Source organism: Impatiens glandulifera, chromosome 4 (genome assembly GCF_907164915.1).
Source record: "Impatiens glandulifera chromosome 4, dImpGla2.1, whole genome shotgun sequence".
Classification (NCBI taxonomy): domain Eukaryota; kingdom Viridiplantae; phylum Streptophyta; class Magnoliopsida; order Ericales; family Balsaminaceae; genus Impatiens; species Impatiens glandulifera.
Window position 1 is genome coordinate 49026477 of NC_061865.1, and position 23254 is coordinate 49049730.

The 23254-nt window shown below is 30.7% G+C and overlaps 1 protein-coding gene across 1 annotated transcript; it reads left to right on the forward strand.

The window, feature by feature from the left end:
* The first annotated feature begins 17456 nt into the window (after positions 1-17456).
* Positions 17457-22430, forward strand: LOC124936034 (peptidyl-tRNA hydrolase, mitochondrial-like). Its single transcript, XM_047476484.1, has 8 exons — positions 17457-17823; positions 18854-18938; positions 20132-20199; positions 20299-20349; positions 20427-20500; positions 21396-21454; positions 21587-21663; positions 22161-22430. Exons 1-8 carry the CDS (start codon positions 17479-17481, stop codon positions 22272-22274), a joined length of 873 nt encoding a protein of 290 aa, XP_047332440.1. The 5' UTR covers positions 17457-17478; the 3' UTR covers positions 22275-22430.
* The last annotated feature ends 824 nt before the right edge of the window (positions 22431-23254 follow it).

A 23254-nucleotide genomic window follows, 5' to 3' on the forward strand; every position in this document is an offset into this window, starting at 1 on the left:
GGTAATATTATAATAAAAAGGGGATGAAATATAATTAATTAATTATATAATTAATATTTATATATAATATAAAATGAGATAAATGATTAATATATTATAATACAAAAAGAGAGAGAAAAAGTTATATATATTATATAATATATATTTAATTAATACTATTATATATTGAAAGATAAAAAAAGATTAATAATATAATATATAATTAATAATACAATTATATATTTTCAAAATCTATTATGCTAACATGATAATAATATCAAGCAAAAAAAACAGAATAAACCAAGTTTAATGTCGGTATTACCCTCCAAATTATATATCTAACGAAGGATAACTGTCAATAACGATGATGAAAAATATTGTAGTTATTGTCAAATACATACAAAATATTTTGAACTATTTGGACTACAACCTAGATAACTTTATACACGGATCCGTCCATAAAGACCTATGCAACTGCATAAGTTGTATTACCTCAGGTAGACTTAGGTAACTCTTCATCATTGACTTGTTATCCATCACCAACAACCATTGTACTTACTGCTTAGTCTAATGTTGAATGGAAAGGATGTCCTAATGATTCATTAGACACACCAAGTAATGTCTCTTTCTAAATCCAAAATTTTGCATTAGTCAATGTCACAACTGAGTTAGTTGGTTTCAATCTTTCCTAAGGAAATTTTATCTTATCTTATCGACACCACTAGTTTTATGGATCAATATTATTGGTATACACCTTTTTTTACTCTGGGTTTATTTTTGGAATGTTTATCATGACCCCTTTAAATAAAAGGGTTCTTAGTAAGAATTGAGCATTATATATTTAATTTTTTTTTATGTAAATCTTTTCAGAATTACTGGAATGAGTTAACCTTCTAATTACTAATAATGATTTTCATACCCTACAATTTGATTTTCATTTGTCTTTTAAATTACTCTTATACAATATCAAATTGTTGATATATTTAATAAAGAGGTTTATCCTCCCATAAATTTGGCAAGCTTACTGTTTGTTGCATTCCATTGTTAAAGATCAAGAAAAAATAAATTAGACAAAACTTAATACAATGTCATAATCAACCTAGTTGACTTCTGAAGCAAATTTGATATAATTTTATTTTGACAACTTTAAAAGGTAACCAAACAATTAGAGTTATCCTGAAATAAAGAATATATATATATATATATATATATATATATATAATTAGAATAAGATGAAATATTTCTACTCATTACTTTATTATTCTTATACTATGAAATTATTAAAATATAATATTCTTTCTCCGTTTCTGTCATAAACTTTTACATTTTCAATATCTATTATACTATTGATTTTTTGTTTGAAAGCCCACTTAAGTTGGTTTTAGTATTTATTTTTATTAGTTGTATTTGTTCCAACCAAAAATAAAAATAAGTAAAATTAAATATTGTACCAAAAAAATATCCAAGGATAATATCGTAATCCTTTAAAATAATAAAGTTTCAATAGGTGAGTTTCATAACTTTTAACGTATTATCATTTTACATTACCAAACATATTGTTTGTCTCAAAATATAGTCTGAATTGCATACAAGTTGGACCGGTAACGTGACAAAAGGAGTGTGTTTATATTTGTTACATTTAATTAAATATAATAAGATCGATTCTTAAAAGATCACACTCTCACTTAAAATATTTTAAATGAAAATAAAAGTCACGATTATACAAGATTATTTTGTTTCCTACATAAAAAAAATAATAATAACAATAATTAGGGATGACAATGGGTACCCGCATACCCAATACTTATGGATATACGATGACGTGTATTTTAAATTGGGGTCGGGAATAGTGAGTGCAAAACCCAAACCCAAACATCATACCCAAAATATTAATATATTAATATATATATATATATATATATATATATATATATATTAATATTAAAGTTTAAAATAACTTTTCAAATTCTACATCATTACAAAGTTACATTAAATATTATTATTTATGTTAAACTATACTCATTATTAATTACTTCAACATCATTTTAAATCATCGTCCCCATAATTCTTAATCTTCATTTTTTTAAACAAAATATTTTATCACACTCTAGACTCTACTCTCTACTCACACTTCACTTTTTATTTTCAACTTCAACAATCTTTTAACCTTTTTCACATTCTCTCATATATATATTTTTTTAATTTTCTCTAGTTTTTATTGCACTCCAATATGTAATAAAAACAAATTATTATATTTTCAATTCTACAACATAACTACACAATACAAATAAGTAATATTTTTATTTATATTCTAATATTTAGTATATTTAAAAAATAATAAATTCATATTTTAATCGGGTAATGGGTACCCGACGAATCAGGAATGTGATACAAATAGAGATACCCGTCGAGTTCAAGGTCGAATAGTAAAATAAAAATTGGGTTTGAGGATGAATACTTCACTAACCGACGGGTAAGGTACTCGTTGCCATCCTAACGATGACCGTGATAAAGAGATGCATTATTTTGTTACATTATTATTATTATTATTATTATAATTTAACTTCAGAAACTTAGGTGACAAATCAAATAGTATGGTTCGTTCCGTTAAGATACCAGGAAATAAAGTATCTTTTAATGCAAGAATAATAACAACACTGTACAATTGCCGAAACGAAAGAAAACAACTAAAGAACGCAAACACAAGATTTATAGTGGTTCAGCCAAAACAGGCCTACATCCACTTTCGAAGCACAAGATGCTCTCAACTTTATTATCAAAAAATTGTTATAGGAATATTACAATTATTCTCTCATAATGAAATCTCACACACAACTCACAAGGAGCGATGCTCTCAAGGCAAATACTTGATTTTTTTAAGTGTCATGCACCTTAAAATAAGCTTCAATTAGGTAAATATCAATATTTTGTCCAAAACTCTCAAAAAGACTTTCCAAATTATTATTACCATATTTCCTAATTGTATTTCCATAACAAAATATTTAATTTTCTATTGTGATAATCTTATTTCCTAATATCAAAATTATACACCATAAGATATAGTTTCATTTTGTTGAATATACTTTTTATTGTATTAAAATTGTGTACCATGAATATAACATATTTGTAATATTTTAAATTCTATCCTAACACGTTTGTTATAATGAAATAAGTGAAGAAGAGAAACTCATTAGACAAATCAAATGTTATGGTTTGTTCCTTATAATGAAATCAATGAAAAAGAACATCTTCAGTTTTATATGGCCCTTAAAATATTTTTTATTCCTTTATTTTATTTTAAATTAAAAACTGAAAATAAAGTCATGTAAATACTTCCAACCAGAACAATGTATATTTTGTTTACCATCATATTTGATGTGAGTAATTTTTTTTTATAGTTCCAAAGACAAGGTAAACACAAATTGACAAAAGAAACAATATGTGATTTATAAGTGGAGGACAATATTTGAATGTCTTTTTCTCATTAATAGTTTTTGTGGCAAACTAACAACAATTGTAACAAAGTCTTAAACATATTGAATCCCTAATAAAGGGGTCTGGATCGGTTGTTTCACAGCTTGTATCATTGGCTGTATCACTGTCTCTCTTTCTTAATTCACTCCATGTCTCTCCCCCCTTGAAAAAAATTCAAAAATATTATTGGGAAGAATATTGATGGTGTACAAACAATGATAAAAGCTGTGAAACAGCAGATCCAAAGCCCTAATAAAAGAGTCCAATTATGATGTTCCACAACCCTACCATTTCCTGTACCTATTTCAAAATCTTTAATCTCAATTTTCTTCCCCATTTTAATCTTTATTAATTTTAACGTCCTTAACTATGATATAAGACAAAAAAAAAATGTCCGGATTTTCTATCTTTATTGATGAAAAGTTTTTCTCTCCATATATGATTTTAAAGTGTTTTTAAGAATGAAACATGTATCGGGACATGCCGTGGGATAGCAGATCCGGTCCCAACAAAAATGTGTCAAACAATCTCTACTAAGAAAAACTGATGAAAGGATTTCATCTGTCCACAATTTCGTTTGGTTTGAAAAGATACTCACTATTGATGAACAACAACGACAACAAACGTAGGAACAAAATGAATATCTTTAAAATTATTAACAAATTTGAAATATTAAAAGGCGAGGAGTTGAGATTAAATATTGTTTTGAAGAGTTGAAATGCGGTACAAGAAATGGTACAAGGTTGTAAAACAAAATATCATGACCCCTTTTACAAGAATGATCGATCAAAAATATTGGTGCATTCCATCGATAACGCAGTTAGCTTGAAAAGAGTTTATGCAAGCATTATTCTATCGATTAATAGAGGAGAACATACTATATTGGCTACTTTGCCTATCTATTTAAAACGGGATTAATATGGAGCTTGTGACAACCGGTACAAAGCACCATGGAGGATCGAGGCAGTTGAAAGAGTCTATATATATTTAGGTACATATGACAATGGGCGAAGAATATTATTCTCGATCATTTTTGTACTACTATGTCTTGTTTGATTTAAAAAATTGTCGCGGGACACTATTTATACCATATTCTAAAATAAAAATTCAATCATAAAATTATATAAAATAATATTTTCATATAATATATTAAAATTTCATATTAATATAAACAAATAAATTTAAAACTCTTATAAAATACAAATAATAATAAATAAATTAACGTTGTTATATATTTAAATATGTTTATTATTGTTCGGTGTATAATCGGAACGAAAGACACGCATATCATTTCCATGCAACTACCTTTCGAACTGAAAAAAACCACTTCAATTAAGACCATTTAAATAGAAATATGATTGACATCATTAATTACATGTACACACTAATTTATTTTCATCTCTTTCTAAAAATTACATATCCAAAATCGTATAAATAATTAAATTCAAGTATTAAATAACCATTTTATTCATTTGTATTATTAATCAAAGTAAAACACACATTTTTTTATTACGGTTAATACCATTTCATTCAAAATTTTAAAAATGGAAGAGTAAAGAATTATAGCTAGACAGACCCTAGTTATAATTAAAATATGACAATTAACTGACCCTAAGATATCTTATTAATAAAAACTAAACCTTTTATAATCATAGCTAATAAAAAATGAATTCGATTTTCGATTTGATTTTCGAGTTAAAACCTAAACTTAAAAACCAAACTGAAAACCGTATTTAAATTCAAATTGATTTAGAATTCGATTCGAAAACCGAAAATATAATTTGAATTCAATTTATTCGAATTCGGAAAATTTAAATTCGTTCGGATATTCGATTTTAACCAAATATTGAACACCCCTCCATAGATAGAATTTTTCAACTTATATACAAATAAAAAATATATATTATTTTTATAATCAAATATTTCATTTCACACTGAACTTTTCATTAAAAATAAAACTAAATTAAAATAAGAAAATAATTGAGGAAACGAATCCAATGTCACGTTAGATGTGATATAAAATAAAAATTTGCTAAAAAAGGGTTTCCCGTTCGCTGTAATTTCTGGTAACATTTTCAGAAAATCATCCTTGTCCCCATATTTTTTCTCTCTTAACGCGAAAGGACCTCTTTCGAACCAAAATGCTATGAAATTAATTCTCTATTTGTATTTTCAAGTTGCTGATCCAACCTTCGTGAAGTTAAACAAAGCTCTCATTGTCGGAAAATGGTATGTTCTAAAGACGAAATTCTATTTTGTTCTTAGTATTATAGTTTATTTTTTCATAGTATTTAAATCATTGATTAGTTATGCTATTGATTTTGTAGGAACTAAATAAGGAAATTGATAACATTTAAATCAATGCTTTGTTTTTGACATTCAAGTTGTTTTAAATATGAACAGGTTTATAATAATTTACTTTTAGGTTAAAAGTTTTTAAATAATTTAGAATGTGAAAATATGACTTTAAATATTTCATAATTAAAATATACATAACAAATTTCATGTAAATCATTTCACAGGGCCTATAAAGCGAAATCACTGCTTCATGTAAATAAATTTCCACTTTCATATAATGCGTTTCACACTTTCATTTCATTTGAAGTGTTTCACTCTATTGTGAATGATTACTTTTAGTTGTTATAATCATTTAGAATGCTTGCCTATACGACTTTTAATGTTTGAAAATTGGAATTTATACAACACATTTTCATATAAATCGATTGATAGTGTCATGTAAAACGATTCATTATTTCATGTAAAGTGATTGTCACCTTCATGTAAAACGTTTCACACTTTCATTTGAAACGCTTCACTCTATTATGAATGATTTACTTTTTAGTCAAAAGTTGTTATAATCGTTTAGAATGCTTATTTATATGACTTTTAATGTTTGAAAATTATAATATATATAAAAAAATTGAACTAAAATTGAACTACTTATACAAATGAAATATACATGAAATTTTCATGTGAATCGCTTGATAGGACCATATAAAGCGAATCAATGCTTCATTTAAAACGATTCACACATTCATGTATAACGAATCACTCTATTGAGAATGGACAACTGATGAGTAATTATTTTCTCTTATTTCTTAGTTCTCTCGATTTATTAAGTTTCATGGATCAATCATCCACATCCCTACTCCTAATTCTCAATGTTGTGTGATGTCCAACTACCAAATGTTGTTGATGTCAAAATTCTGACAGTTGAAATTACATTTTCATCTGAAACTGAACTGCGTGCATATTATAATGTATATACCCAAATTAGTGGTTTTGACATTTATAAACTATGAGCCAAAAATGAAGATGGGCAGCAAAAATACTTCACCATTGCATGTGCTAAAAGTGGGTTTAGAATATCGAGAGCCAAAAATATTTTACAACCTCGGCCTTCCACTAAGACAAAATGTAAGGCCAAAATTTATGTTGTTCTTCGGAATGAAGGTGAATTTGTGATAACTCGTGTCTTTTTGAACATTTACGATTCAGATGTGTGATAGTAAAAAAAATAGGTATAATATCCTCACTCTATTGGTGCAAGAGGTTCAATACCTAGCTGCAAAATCTGAAGACAATTATTTTTTATTGAAGTCCTAAAACACATGAAGGATAAATTTATTGTAAGAACTGATAATTATGAGAAATCCAAGAAGCTTCTATATCAACTAAGAAATTGATATAGTCTCCTTTAAAAGTAAGAGCTCGAGATCGACCACCAATAAAACGAAAACAATCAACCTTGGAAAAAATTGTGAACAAATCGATTTCAAGAACCTGGAAGGTTATGTTTCTTATGTTTATAACTATTTACCCATTGTACACTATCATGTAAAACGTTGACACATTCCTATAAAGGGTTTGACACCTTCATGTAAAGCGATTGACACCTTCATTTGAAGCTGTTATTTATGTTGAAATTAATGTTTTTAATTAAAATAAATATTTTTAATTAATTATGGTATTGATTAGGATAATATTGGGAGGTTATAAGTTACAATATTAAATTCTAATATATCGAAAAGATTTTTATTTTTATTATATATTTACCTTGTAATGGGATGATTCAAAAACACAACAAAATAAGAATATTTTCATTTCCTTTTGTAACCTTCGTTCCTTATTTTTCTCTTCATCCCAACAAAGTGGTATCAGAGCTTCAAGATCGATCCATGGCGATGCTAGGAGATTCTTGGCCGATACGAGGAGCGCAACTCATTTTCGACGGAGAAGATTATGACTATTGGAGTGTTATGATGAAGACACTCCTAGTCTCACAAGATCTGTGGGATTTGGTGGAGAACGGACACATTGAAGATCAAGATGCCGCAGGATCATCAGATCGTTCATCCGATAAAAAGTTGAAGGAGAACAAAAAGAAAGATGCGAAGGCCTTATTTATTATTCAACAAAGTATTTCTCGTAAGCTTTTTCCGAGAATAATAGGGGTTAATACATCAAAGGAAGCGTGGGATATATTGCAAAAGGAATTTGAAGGGAGCGATAAAATGAAGACAGTGAAGCTCCTGACTCTCAAACGAGAGTTTCAAAATTTAAGGATGAAGGAGAAAGAAACTCTACAAGAGTACTTCTCAAGGGTGATCGAAGTTGTAAATCAAATCAAGTGTCTTGGCGATGACTTGACCGACAAAACGGTTTGTGAGAAGATCTTGATAAGTCTTTCTCCAAAGTATGACAATATGGTGGCCATTATTGAAGAAATGAAAGACCTCTCGTCACTCAGTATTCACGAATTGATGGGTTCTCTTGAGATGCATGAACAACGGATGAAGCGACATACCGAAGCTTCCATCGAAAGTGCCTTTCAATCAAAAGTGAGTGTAAAAGAAGATTCTACTGAAAGCTCGAGTAAACGTCAATATTCTCGTGGCGGTGGAAGTTATGGAAGAGGTCGAGGGCGTGGCCGAGGGGGAGGTAGAAACTTCCATGATAACAAATTTTGTCATCATTGTAAAAGATCGGGTCACGTTGAAGAAGACTATTATCATAAAGGTAAACCTCAATGTTTTAATTGCAAGAGGTTTGGTCATATGCAAAAGGATTGTCGAGATCAAAGAAGAGAGCAGGCCAATTATACCGAGGAGAAAAGGAATTGTGAAAGTGATGGAAGCACATTTTTTGCATGTCAAGCGGCTATTGGAAAAAATGATAACGAGTGGTATGTTGATAGTGGGTGCAGCAATCACATGACCGGAGATGAGTCAATTTTTTGCAAAATTGACAAGAGTGACACAACTCGGATCACAATGGGTAATGGTGTTGTGGTGAAATCAAATGGAAGAGGTACGATCGCAGTAGATTCAAAGAAAGGTAAATTGCTAATCCATGATGTGTTGTTTGTTCCGGATTTAGCTCAAAATTTGCTGAGTGTTGGGCAGCTTATGCAAAATAATCATGCATTGTACTTCGATGATGATTATTGTAAAATTTTTGACAAAAAAAATAATAGAGAGTTGATTGCGGTTGTTAAGATGGAGAGGAATCGAAATTTTCCTCTTAATCTTAAACCTGCAAGTTGTGCATCGATGAAGACCGATGTTGAAGATATGTCATGGTTGTGGCATAAACGGCTTGGGCATGTGAACTTTGAGAGCTTGAAATTGCTAAGCAGAAAAACTATGGTGTATGGGTTGCCAAATATTGATGACAAGCATGATGTTTGCGAGGCATGTGCTCTTGGTAAAATCCATCGAGAGACGTTTCCGAAAGAGAAAGCCTGGAGAGCAAAATCATTGTTGGAGCTCGTTCACACTGATATCTGTGGTCCGATGTCCAAAAACTCTCACGGAGGTAACAAATATTTTATCACTTTTATCGACGATTTTACAAGAATGTGTTGGGTCTATTTTTTGAGGCAAAAATCAGAAGCACTTTCTGTTTTCAAGAAGTTTCAAAGAATGGCTGAGAGACAAAGTGGTAAGGTGATTAAAAGATTAAGAAGTGATAGAGGAGGAGAATACAACTCGAAGGAGTTCAAGAAATATTGTGAAGATATTGGTCTTGAAAGACAATTGACGACGAGTTATACGCCAGAACAAAATGGCATTGCTGAGAGGAAGAATCGAACAATTGTCGAGATGGCGAGAACCATGATGAATGCAAAGGGGTTACCATTGACTTTTTGGGCCGAAGCAACCTATACAACAGTTTATTTGTTGAATCGTTGTCCGACAAAGGCGGTTGAAAACAAGACACCATTCGAGGCATGGTCCGGGGGTAGAAAGCCGTCAGTCAATCACTTGAAAGTGTTCGGATCCATTTGCTATGCTCATATCCCGATGCAAATGAGAAATAAACTTAAAGATAAAGGTGAAAAATGTATATTCGTTGGCTATAGTACCAAGTCGAAGGGATATCGACTTTTTAGCTTGAAGAAAAATAAGGTGATTGAAAGTCGGGATGTGATCTTTAATGAAAAAGAACAATGGGATTGGAAAGAGAAAGGTGTTGAGGATGTACAGATGCCGGTTTTTGAAGAAGATCGGAGGGAGTCATCTAGACAAGTCAATGAAAGTGGTTATGAAGAAAGTGAGCATCAACAATCTCCGACAACACAACCTGGGGCGAGTTCATCCATTCCGATCCTTACTCCGGTAAAAATGAGAAATTTGAACGACATATATGCTCGATGTAATTTCTGTGTTGTAGAACCTGAAAGTTTTGAACAAGCTATTCAAGAGGAGATTTGGGTGAAAGCAATGGAAGAAGAAATCAACATGATCGAAAAAAATGAAACTTGGGAGTTAGTAGAGAAGCCGAAAGAAAAAGATGTGATTGGGTTGAAGTGGATTTACAAGACGAAAATGAGTCCTGATGGTTCGGTTAAAAAATGCAAGGCAAGATTGGTGGCAAAAGGGTATTCTCAACAACCTGGAGTCGACTATCATGAGACATTTGCACCGGTTGCGAGACACGAAACGATAAGGATGTTGATTGCATTAGCCGCTCACAAAGGATGGAAGCTTTACCAACTTGATGTGAAATCTGCATTCTTGAATGGAGTATTGAAAGAAGAGGTGTATGTGGTACAACCACAAGGCTTCAATGTTGAAGGAGAAGAAGAAAAAGTATACAAGTTGAAGAAAGCGTTGTACGGATTGAAGCAAGCACCTCGTGCTTGGTATGGAAATATCGATGAGTATTTCTCTAAAGGAGGATTTTTTAGGAGTCCTAGCGAGCCGACACTCTACATCAAGCATGGTGAATCCGGTATGCTCATAGTCTCTCTTTATGTTGATGACTTGATTTTTACTGGAAATGATGAAAACATGATTAATGAGTTCAAAACTGATATGATGAAGAAATATGAGATGAATGATTTAGGTTTGTTACATTATTTCTTGGGTATTGAGATTGATCAAAATGATGGAGGTGTATTTATTTGTCAAAATAAGTATGCCCAAAGCATTCATTCAAAATTTAAAATGGAGAATTGTAATCCCGTGATGACTCCATTGGTAGTAAATGAGAAGTTGGTGAAAGATGATGGTAGTGGTGATGCTGATGCGGTACAATATAGAAGTCTGGTTGGGAGTTTGTTGTACCTTACGATTACAAGACCCGATATCATGTATGCTACGGGTTTATTATCTCGGTTTATGCACCGACCAAGCAAAATTCATCTTGGAGTTGCAAAGAGAGTGTTGCGATACATTAAAGGGACTATGGAGTATGGTCTCATGTTTGAAAAAAATGATAGTGAAGATATTGAGTTGTTTGGGTTCTGTGATAGCGATTGGGCTGGAAGCATGGATGACATGAAGAGTACATCCGGGTATTGTTATTCACTAGGTTCAGGTATTTTTTCATGGGCCTCGAAAAAGCAAGAGAGAGTTGCACATTCCTCCGCCGAAGCCGAATACGTATCGGCAAACGAAGCAACCAAACAAGTGGTTTGGCTAAGGAAGATTTTAGAAGACATGGGGGAGAAACAAGATATGGCTACAGTTCTCTTTTGCGATAGCAAATCGGCAATTGCTATGTCGAAAAATGCGGTATTTCATAGTCGAACAAAACACATCAACCTTAAACATCACTACATTCGTGAAGCAGTGGATGATGAAGAAGTAATGATCAAGCACGTAAAGACTGGAGATCAACTTGCAGATATCTTCACTAAAGCACTTCCTTTAAACAAATTCGTCTACTTACGAGATTTGTTAGGCATGACCAACAAAAACATTAAGGGGGAGTGTTGAAATTAATGTTTTTAATTAAAATAAATATTTTTAATTAATTATGGTATTGATTAGGATAATATTGGGAGGTTATAAGTTACAATATTAAATTCTAAGATATCGAAAAGATTTTTATTTTTATTATATATTTACCTTGTAATGGGATGATTCAAAAACACAACAAAATAAGAATATTTTCATTTCCTTTTGTAACCTTCGTTCCTTATTTTTCTCTTCATCCCAACAATTTAATACTAATCGATTTACATCAGTTTTATTGTTTTAGGCTACAAAATCTTCACAAACAATTACTAGTAATGTTGATATAATTTCAATTACACATAATTGGAATGATAGTTTAAGTGAGTTAGACAATTCATTTACATCACTTTTATCTTCTCAACTTTCTCAAGTACTTGATTGGCACTCCATTGTATAAACACTGTAATAGTAATTGACTTTTGTAATATCACATTTTTATAATACATTTTGAGAAGTGATATTAAATAACTTTTTTAAATTGCATTTGTATAATACATTTTAAGAAATGAGTATTATATCCAACAAATTTTCATGTAAAGCAATTGACAAGGCCATGTAAAGTTGTTATAATAATTTAGAATGTTTGCTTATACGACTTTTAATGTCTGAAAATTAGAATTTATACAACCAATTTTCATATAAATCTCTTGCATCTTTTTCTTCAACTTGTTTATGTTTGAGTCGGATAGACACAAGGTATTTAATTCTGAGCGCCTTCAATTTTTTCTTGGAATTTTTAAGTGTGATGTTAGAGCTCCATTTTTTATTGTATCATATACATGTCTCCATATTAATCATACAGTACACTCCACAACCATTAACGTTTGTGTTATCTTGTCATGACATTGTCATAACCTTTATTTTGAACTTTGAGATCCTATCAACTACCGAGAAGTCTATGCGCATCAAGAATGTGAGAAAATTGTCCTTCTGTTTACAATGATAAAAAAAAGAAATGATGTCAAGTACGTGTTCCATATCCTAATGATACTAGAGAATATTAGAGTATTACGTACCATTTCTAGTACCAACGTATATTTGTTCTCAAATGGTACTTCCAGTGTTTTGTTGTCAATTATTTGTATTGCCTCTTCGTTCATGTTGTAGCATATATGTAGTAATGATTTCTGCAATATACAAGTAAGAAAATATGCAAAAAAAAAACAAAAATACATGTCAATCTCTTTACATGTAACAGTGAAGAGCACTTTACATGTAATTACATGTTGTTGTGAATCGCTTTACATGAATGTGTGAGATGAATTACATGGCTTTGTCAAACGATTTACATGATTATTTGTCACACAATGCTCAATTTTAATGAGATATTTACTTACAAGGTCAGTAGTGTCGATGTTATGTTTGGAAAGTTCGAACTATTTCATTTCTTCAATGAGCGTTGAATCGAATTCACTTGAAGTGTCAATTAATGTCTATATGTTTACAGTAGAAAGCGTATTACACACTAATACAAAATGTATAAATAATATTGTGTTAGTAGAGCTTATAGAAGACAAAGTGGTGAAGTAAATCATATGATTTGGGGGTCTTGTCTGTTGTTTACCATTCAGGGTCAACAAATGCGCCCAAGCATCAATGATACCACTGTATAACCATTTATCATTCTCCAGGTTGAGGAAGTTCTCGCTCGTCAAGTTCATGAATACAGTCGCAAATAACTTTTCTCTACAAAACACAATAATATATTGGTAAAATTTTCATTTTTTATAAAGAAGTGCTAACAAAAAAACATTACCTTAGGTTCTATCCTTTTAGAAAGATTAACCCTAAATAAGATTCTACTTCAGAATCAATCTATCTCCATCCTTAAAAATCTTGGAGAAGTAGGGGGATTTTAATACCATAGGAAATTTTATCACCCTTTTTTTAGTATGAGGGTGGAGGAACCATTGATTTAGAGGGTGTATTAGGAACTGCTTCAGAAGGTGGCAGAGCTATTGCTTATTTTGACGTTCTCAAGACTTGAATTGGTGAAGGATGAACTTCCACTAGTATAATATAGAGGCATTGTGTGAATGTTCCTTCATTCGTTTTAATGTGTATGTCTTGGTGAGGAGAAATGTTGATGTCGTTAGGGTCTTCAACTCCTCGGTAAATTTTGTCTTCTCAAATCTATTTAGGAAGACACTTCTAATGAATGCATTATGTTTTATGATCTTCATAAGAGTGAGAATACCGACTTCAAAAATATGAAGTGCATTGATGTTGAGACCCTGAAATACGTCTTCTAGTTTTTGTGCACCTTCAGTTAATAGTTGTGTAGTCTCTGAATTTGTTGTTATAATATAAAGATAAGATATCTATAAGATATTATCACAATGTGATAAATTGTGATAATATTAATATTATACTAGTTTCTTTATAAGTCTAATCTAATGTCTATATATTAAACATAACTTATGTAACTCGATATATAATCAAATACAATATTTTTCTCAATATTCTAACATGATATTAGAGTTAAAGTTTTGTTTTGAGCTACAAATATAGTCTTCCGCTGCCTCCATCAATGATTACCTTAGCCATTGATGGAGGACTCAAATAAAGCTCTATTAATTATTATTATATTTTTTTTCTTTCAAATAATTCTTATATTTTTGGCAATCATATTATTTGAATTTTGTTTTCAGTTGTTGTTTTATCCTAGTAGTCAATGTCTATATTTTTATTAGTTTTAATACAATCATATGTGTTTCTTTACTGGTTATTTAGTCAACACACTATCATCCTTTCGTTAGGATGAGTTTCTTTTCATGTGTTGTTTCATCCAACATTCTATGCCCATGGAATCATACCTTCTTCGCTGTTTTTTTAAGCAACACGTTGTCATCTAGTCGTTGGATGGATCTCGAGACTCACGAATAACTTTGGAGTTCATTTGATTGTTATTTCACCCTAGAATTCATTGCTCATGGGATTCTACCTCTTCCCTGATTTATTAGTCAGCACACTATCATCATGTAACTAGATGGAGCTCGCGAGTTTCTGAAACTTAAAGAATATATCATCAATATTTCGAATCTCGTCTTCAACCTCAAGTTGTTCAAGTCATTTCCATCTTGGGTTTGAGGAAAAATGTTATAATATAAAGATAATATATCTGTAAGTTATTATCACAATATGATAAATTGTGATAATATCAATATTATATTATTATATTATATTAGTTTTCTTATAAGTCTAAATTAATGTTTATATATTAGACATAACTTATGTAACTCGATATATCATTCAATACAATATTCTTCTCAACATTCTAACAGTTTTGAATGTATTTACAATAGTTGATGACAATCCTCTATAGGCATCATTGTCTCAAAATGCTCTTTTTGAGACAGGTCTTTCTCAAGCAGATTATTGGAAGGTTAATTATCCTCTTGAATTATTAGAATGCGTGCAATGACTCTACCATGTCCAAACTCCCATGTTTGGACTCATAAACAACTCTCTCGTACACCTTATTGTCATCCTAGCATCCCAAAATTGATAAACTCTTAGTTATGTTTTGATGTACCATGTGCTCAATGACTCGGTCCAAGTAGCACAACTGATTCATTTGAATATATAAATATATTATCGAGAAAATTATATCTAATAAACTACAATAGTGTAATTAGATGTCAATTGATCACTTACCAAAAGAAACATTAATGATCCATGGAAATATGGCATTTTCATATCATGTCACTTTAAAGAACTCTCCACAAGTTTATTTATGGTGAACTTGCACTAGTTGAAATATTTTATTTTTGAAACATCCTTTAGAGATTTCATGATTTTGAATCTGTAACACAAATCTTTAATATAAATATACGCGTATAGTTATGAGGTTATGCATTTCTCACACTTCACTTAGAGATTCTTTATGTTGAGAGATGCATGTTGGTGGATTCTCTCTAGTCACGTAGGAAATGATAAGACCATATAAAAATGGAGAACTAAGTAGAAATTAAGATATACATGCACGGTGGATTTTGAGAAGTCCACAAAAAATTGGAGACAACATAAACAAGAAAGTCTATCTAAAATTTGTTGTCTCCAACTTTGTTCTCTAGATTGTTTTGGGCATTAAATGCGTTGGAGGACCTCCCTTGTCCTCCTTCATTCCTCATATTCTTCTCCACGTCCTCAACATGTTTTTGTACTCCAGCTCGTCAAAGTCGACTCCAATGGACTCTTCAATTTCTAATTCCCCTCTCGAGATGTTCAATACACATTGAATATCCTCTTTTTCAATGTGTACTTTCTCTCCAATGTTTAGGATGATGGCTCTCCTTCTGGAGTTGAAGAGACTCACAATGCTTTGGAAAAATTGAACTAACATTTAGATATGCGCAATGAAATAAGGGAACCAAATCCAATGGCCCTAACTGCATCTTTTTCTTCTTTGGATAATTATTTAACGATGTTGTGAAGGCTTATTTGAAGAGGTTCGGGTCTTAAATATTGGAGTTGGAGTTTCGATGGTTTAAATATTGAAGTTTTGTTGTAGAAATCTTTTTTAAGAGGATGTGCAACATACTCTTCATGAGATGTTGTTGTTAGTATTAAACAGTGTGGAGTGCTTGCTTAATGTGGATAGTTTGTTTAATTTACTTCTTCTCATTTATTGTTTTACTTGAACTCTATAAATAAAAGAAAATGTTAAAAAATTACATGAATGTGTGAATCGCTTTACATGAAAATTTGTTGTATAAATTCAAATTTTCAAACATTAAAAGTCATATATGCAAACATTCTTAATGATCATAACAACTTTTAACCTAAAAACAAATCATTCACAATAGAATAAAGCATTTCAAATGAATGTGTGAAATGCTTTACATTAATGTGGAAATTGCTTTACATGATCTTGTCAAACGATTTACATGAAATTTCTTGTATATATTTTAATTTTCAAACATTAAAAGTCGTATTTGCACCTTCTAAATTATTATAACAACATTTAATCTAAAAGAAAGTCATTATAAACCTGTTAATGTTAAAAACAACATGAATGCCAAAAATAAGGCATTGATTTCATACAGGTTATCGATTTCTTTATTTAGTTCCCACACAATTAACATCATAACTAATCAATGATTTAAATACTATGAACGAAACAAACTAAAATACTAAGAACAAACTATGGTTTCGTCCTTAAGAACGCAACGATTTATTTCTATGATTCATGGTTATCAAATTAGAGATAAACGTAAAGTTTCGGAAAAAAAAAACAAAAAAAAACATAAAGCTTGAAAAATACACTGAAATGAGAAATAAAGCTAAAACGACTCTAATTAAAAATATCATTTTCGCTTCATAATAGTTTCAATCGAGGTGTTTAGGTTGACGGAGGAATAGAAATCGCGATCAAATAAATGACAAGAAGAATAAGTGAAGCGTACGATAGACGTGGCCAAGCATATAGAGAATGACAAGAAGAAGAAGTGAAGCGTAGATAGACGCGGACGAGCATATAGAATATATAGGAAACTCTTTTTTATTGATTTTTAATTTTTTTATTTAAATGAATATTTTTAAAAAAAATAAAAAAAAATAAGGTAAGTATAAAATTTTTCTAGGTTTACATTTCTCAATTTAGCTTTTATAAATAATTTTTTAAATATTTATCAATTCTTTATTTCATTGTTTATTAAAATATATTATATTTTCTTATTAAATATTAAGAATTTTTTCTTTTAAAATTAATAATAATTTATGCTTAGCCTAAAAGTTCAAACTTTTGGTCTTCCATTTGTTTTCATTTGACTAGACCATGCCCCGGGGTATGGTTCCTTTCTCAGCAACTTCTGTCGTCGGCCTCGTGGCCGCCGGCGTTCCTTTTCCTCCACGTTATGCCCCTTCTTGTTTCTCCTACTCATACTCTTTCAAAACCATAGCCTCAAATTATTGGCGGAGGAGAAACGCAGGGCTTATGGCAGTAGAATCATCTATCTCATCCTTTGATGCGCAGCGTCTTCTATGCACCGCCTCTAGTTCCTCGATGACGGCAGATTCAGAGTTGTTGGTTAAGATTGAAGAGAAGAAGCCAAAGCCTCAGCCTTGGCTTATTGTTGGTCTTGGTAATCCAGGGAAGAAGTACAACAGCACACGCCACAATGTTCGTTTCTCTATCCCTTTTCTTTCACTGTTGTCCTACAAAGATGAAAGATAATTAATTTATGTTTTGAGTATGAGATTTCGTTAATGGGTTGTAACCCATGGTCTCTTTTTGCTTTGATATCTTATCTATAAATTAGGTTAATAGATTCTTGACCTTATGGATTGATTTTGTTTCTGCAGATTATATTGTAATCATATTAGATTTGATCAGACCCATGAACACTATAATTGCAGCAACATGAACTTTTCCATTTCCATTTTACTTTTGACTGTTTAATAGGATTTTCTTTATTAGGATCATAATTTGAGCAAGGATTGAACTCCCCAGATTGTTTCAGTAGCAGTAGACTGCTTGTTAATGAACTTAGAATACGTCAGTGAAAATGTTGATGTCTTCACCATTCTTTGACAAAAAATAATCTCATATTCAGTTTGAACACAATTTTGATTAAGTGCTTATTTAAGTTAATTTGATTTTAGTATTCAGATTCATATCAAATTAAGCTGGAAAACTAACTTAATTTGGTATGTTATGAATGACTTAAATCGGTAATGTAGTAAGAGTGTTCAAAAGATAGTTTTGACCCTTAAATATTAGTGAAATTATGTCATTATAATGGTAAAATAAGTACTCACTTGACATTAGTTTCGTATTTATCGAATCACTTACATGCCAAGTACTTCAAATTTAGGCGTATTCATTTAGTTTATTCAACATTTATTTTCCAGATACTTAACTCATTTGGCACTTAAGATTCATTATTGATCATTAAACACTTAATTTTCAGTTTTATCTAATGTAATCTAATCTGAGAACTATATGAATGCACATGTGAGCTGCTCTATGGCACTTGTTGAACTTACTAGATTCTGTGATCTGTCACCATGTGCACACTTTCGCTTCTAAGGCTTAATACTTAATAGTATCCTCTCTCTCTTTTTGACATCTGTCCTTTCTCATAAATCTCCTTTACAACTTTCTACTGTTTTGCATGCAAACTGCTAATTGATGCATTAATTCATTTCAGGTTGGTTTTTCCATGATAGATGCTATAGCTGAAGCTGAGGGGATATCCATGAGCACCATTGCACACAAAGCCCTGTTTGGAAAAGGTTCTTTATTTTTACCTTTTCCAAAAACTCAATCACTCTGAAAAAATCCTTCCAGGCATTAATGGTTAATGGGTTCACTGTTTTCTTACATGCTCTTTTCATTATCTTTTAGACTTGGTTTACTAGGTTGGTTTGCCTATAATTATTGAGTATGGAATCTCTTCCACTTAACTTCCGCTTCTGCTTCCTCTAATGGTCATTACATATATGAGCTTTACATTAAGCTATTGCTTTCTTTTTGAAAGGATAAAACCATTTTCATTAATCCCTATATTTGTGAATGCCGCTAGCAAATGGTGAAAAAAACGCAACAAGAACAAATAAGATCAACTTCTGATCCAAATGATCAACTATAGTTAAATAGATGTTGAAGAATTTACCATTGGTGTTAATGAAATATTATGAATTTTAATCAAGTTGTATTCAATTTTTATTTATTTGAGTTGGGTAAGGTTTGGTTATTTGTGTAGCATCTCTGTAGCTATAGGTTCTAGTGGTGAAATATATATAAGAATTTCAGTTAGTTATCATTTCTCTAACAGAAACATTTGCAAGGAAAACAAACAAGTTAAGAGAATTTTGAGTGTCATATTGATTGTGCATCAATTAAAAAGGAAATGAGAACATAAGAACATTATGAATCATATCAGAAAATGATTGTGTAATGAGGTTAGGCTCTGGTATAGATTTGATCTAACAAGGAAAATGAAATAGCAGACAAAAGAGATGTAGCTGTGATATGGAAAAGGATAAAATATGAAGATATCTAAGAGAAGTTTGTAGGAATGTTAAAGGTGTTTATATGGTGATCTAAATGCCTTGTTTGATCTAGGGTTATTTGAAAAAAAAACTTGTTTGATGTAAGAGTGAGTTATTTGGATCAAATAATATCCTTAGTATTTAATATTTAATATGTTATAAAAACTAATGGTATTTTGATTGATGATTTGAATGATATGATTAAAGAAGTGATGTTTGATTGGATATTGGATTATTTAGAAACAATTCCAATTAACCCACATCAAACAAGCTCAAAGTTTGATAGTGTAGGAAAGAAGAGATACAAAAACAAAACAGGAACATGATGTTGATTGTGGTATTTGTTTTTATAAAAAGTACGGGAATTGTTTATGCTACTGCCTACATCTGCAACGCCTATTCTTTATTTTTCTTCTAAGTTCACTATGTTGTAGGATTCATTGGAGACGCGCCACTAATGCTGGCGAAACCTCAAACTTTTATGAATGCTAGTGGTCAGTCTGTAAGTAAAAAGCTTTTCATTGAGATTTTGTCATTAGTTTAATATCCCTTTCTTTGATGCTTCAAATCTTGTTTACAATAATATACTTTTCATTTGAAGGTTGGTGCAATTGTTTCCTATTACAAGGTTCCCTTGAAGCAAGTTCTTGTGGTAAAGTGTTTTAGAAATTGCACTAATGATTTCATCTTTATCTTGGGTAACAAAATTCACGATCCTTTCACCCACAGGTGTTTGATGACTTAGATTTACCTTTCGCAAAATTACGGTTATTACCTAAAGGTGGACATGGTGGACATAATGGGTAAGTTTTTCTGCTACTTTCTTTTAGCTTAAGATGGTTTTCATTTTCAGAGACATCATTGATCAAACCTCTTATAGCTTATTTTGAATGATATGGCTTTCTGTATTTGGATTTGGAGCAAAATGGATTTGCATCCCGATATGAGAAACTGCCGAAGTTCGAATGAGATTCTGTTTGGTAAACAAATTTGATCTTAACAAGGCCTAACCAAACAGAATCTCATTCGAATCCACAACCATATGACAAAATCCGAACAAAATGGTGTTTCCTGATGGCAATGTACTGCTTAGGATGTTCTTTCTTTTATATATATATATATAGGAATCCTTATATGGGGGCTTGAGTAACCTTTTCTTTTGAAAGGGTGAAAAATCTTTTCACTACACCACAAACGACGCAAAGGTTGCATTGTTCGTGGGAGAAAAAACCAAACCAGTACATTACATGACAAAAATTGTCATGAATTCAAGAAGAGACACATGAAAGACAGAGAATGAAACATTAAAAATTTCTCAAAAAAGTAAAACTTCTCTTGTCCAAACTACTCTTGGAATCTCAATACTTCACACAAGCTCAATTCCACTTGAAGTTGGAGATCCTCCACAATAGATGTTTTGCTTTTGTTATGTCTGGGCTTTTTACTTTCATGGTTTACGCCCATTAAATCGATTTTCAAAGGAATGGAAAAATAAAAACAAACAGATATGATTGAGATTAAGAAAAGCCTCTGTTTTTCCTTATCGAGTAAGTGTATGTTTGATTTCTGGGTAACCATAATATGTCCCACAGATTTCTGAGTTGAGAGTGGATAAAACCTGACATGGGTAACCTAGTTAATCTTGAGCCTGTCAACAATCAGGGGTAAAACTGACTTCAGTTGTTGTTCTTCTTGCAGCATGAGGAGTATTATTGATCACTTCAAAGGGAGTCGCGATTTTCCACGCCTCAGAATAGGTAAGGGTCTAGTGCCAACAAAGCTAGCCAAACTTTTGATTTTCTTGCTCAGTCAATAGTGTTTTTGTTACCAGTTGAACACTGAGTTGAAACTATAATGTTTCAAAATAACCAATTTGTAAAATTCCATAGGAATAGGAAGGCCGCCTGGGAAAATGGATCCTGTTAACTTTGTCCTTCGCCCATTTAACAAACACGAACAAGAAGAGGTAAGTAACAATGTTGGAAACAGTATACATAGGAAACTCCTAATGACTTCTTAGATCAAACTATTGTTTTTTACATATAACCTCTTCAACTACAAAACTGTTTCTACAATAACCTTTTTAAACGTCAAATTGTAAGGGGAATTGTCACATTCAACCTTGCAGCCACACAAGACCATTTTTGGTTTGAGAAGTTTTTTATTATTATTTTGTTGTCAAGTAAACACATATGTGACAAATTCATTTCAAAACATATTTCATAGCTAAAGAGCTTGTATAAAAAGCCAGTTTAGTTTAAGGGTGAATTTCAAAACTAAATGAATACACTTATTTGTGGGTTCTCTTATTATATCCTTAATGTTGAAAAAATCATTCATCTTATGTGACAGATTTTCTGAGTTAACATTTCAAAAGACAATTTTTTTATAAAAGAAATAGTTACAATTGCATTATCAATAGGGTATCAACAATTCTGCACTAATGATCTCAATTATTTCCAGCTGAATTTCACATTTGAAACTGGAATTCGAGCAGTACGAACCCTTCTATTGGATGGTTTCGACAAAAGCGCAACATATGTCAACAGTGCCAAATATTTAGAACAGCTTGGCTGAAGTGTCTTTTTAGGTTTTGTGTAGTCCCTTTGATATCGGTGAGAAATGGATTTGAAAATATGGGACAGAAATTAAGGGGATCTCTGTTCTAATCTGTTTTAGGAAACATTATTTATCATTCTTTTTGGAAAGGGAGCATTACTTATTATTATTGTAAAAGCTATATTCTTATTCTTAGGCCTTGTTCGTTTAGGATTTTTTTTAAAACTAAGAGAGAGGAAAATTGATTGATGGGTGATGATTTTGAGAAGGTAATGATTATTTTTGGTAAAAAGACTTAAATGGTATTGATATATATAAATAAAATATAAAATAATAATTTAAATTAGAGGGTATTTTAGTATTTTAGTTAATGAAACGAGTGATGTGATTGTTGAGAAGTGATTGATTGAAAAAATGATTTGGTTTGAGTTTTTTAAATAATCCAAAGAGAACGAGCCCTTAGTTTCAATAAAATTATTTCTTTAAAACATGTTTATTTGTTGTTTATTTTAGGATTTCTTTGATAGTGGACCATAGTGTATATAAGAAGAATAGTGATAGGAGAGAGAATGAAATCATTAGTTAGAAAAAATAAAAAATGTGAAAAAATAAAAAATATAGAAAAATTGATTTTTTTTTTTTTTTTCAGTCAGATCCTCTTTCACCTATTTTTTAAATAAAAACTAAAAAAAAAGGTAAAAATTACATCTTATACTTTAATAAATGAATAAAATAAATATAATTAAATTAAGAGAGCAATCAAAATTATATACATATATAAATATTCACAATCCAAAAATATAATATAATTCACTCACTTTTATCAAATCATTTAATTTATTATTTAAATTATTATTTATTTTAAATTATTATTTTTATTTTATTATTATATATTAATACTTTAAGTTTTTTTTAACTAAAAAAATATATATTATAATATTCTTAAAATCATCCTAATCATTATTTTCTAAATAATCCGATTATTCCAAGCAAGATCT

Bases quoted from the DNA above. Each gene is read 5' to 3' on its own strand.
- LOC124936034 (XM_047476484.1), top strand. From the start codon at position 17,479: ATGCCCCGGGGTATGGTTCCTTTCTCAGCAACTTCTGTCGTCGGCCTC. The intron at 20,350-20,426 runs GTAAAGTGTTTT...TTTCACCCACAG, and splicing joins CCTTGAAGCAAGTTCTTGTG to GTGTTTGATGACTTAGATTT. The intron at 20,501-21,395 runs GTAAGTTTTTCT...TTCTTCTTGCAG, and splicing joins GGACATGGTGGACATAATGG to CATGAGGAGTATTATTGATC.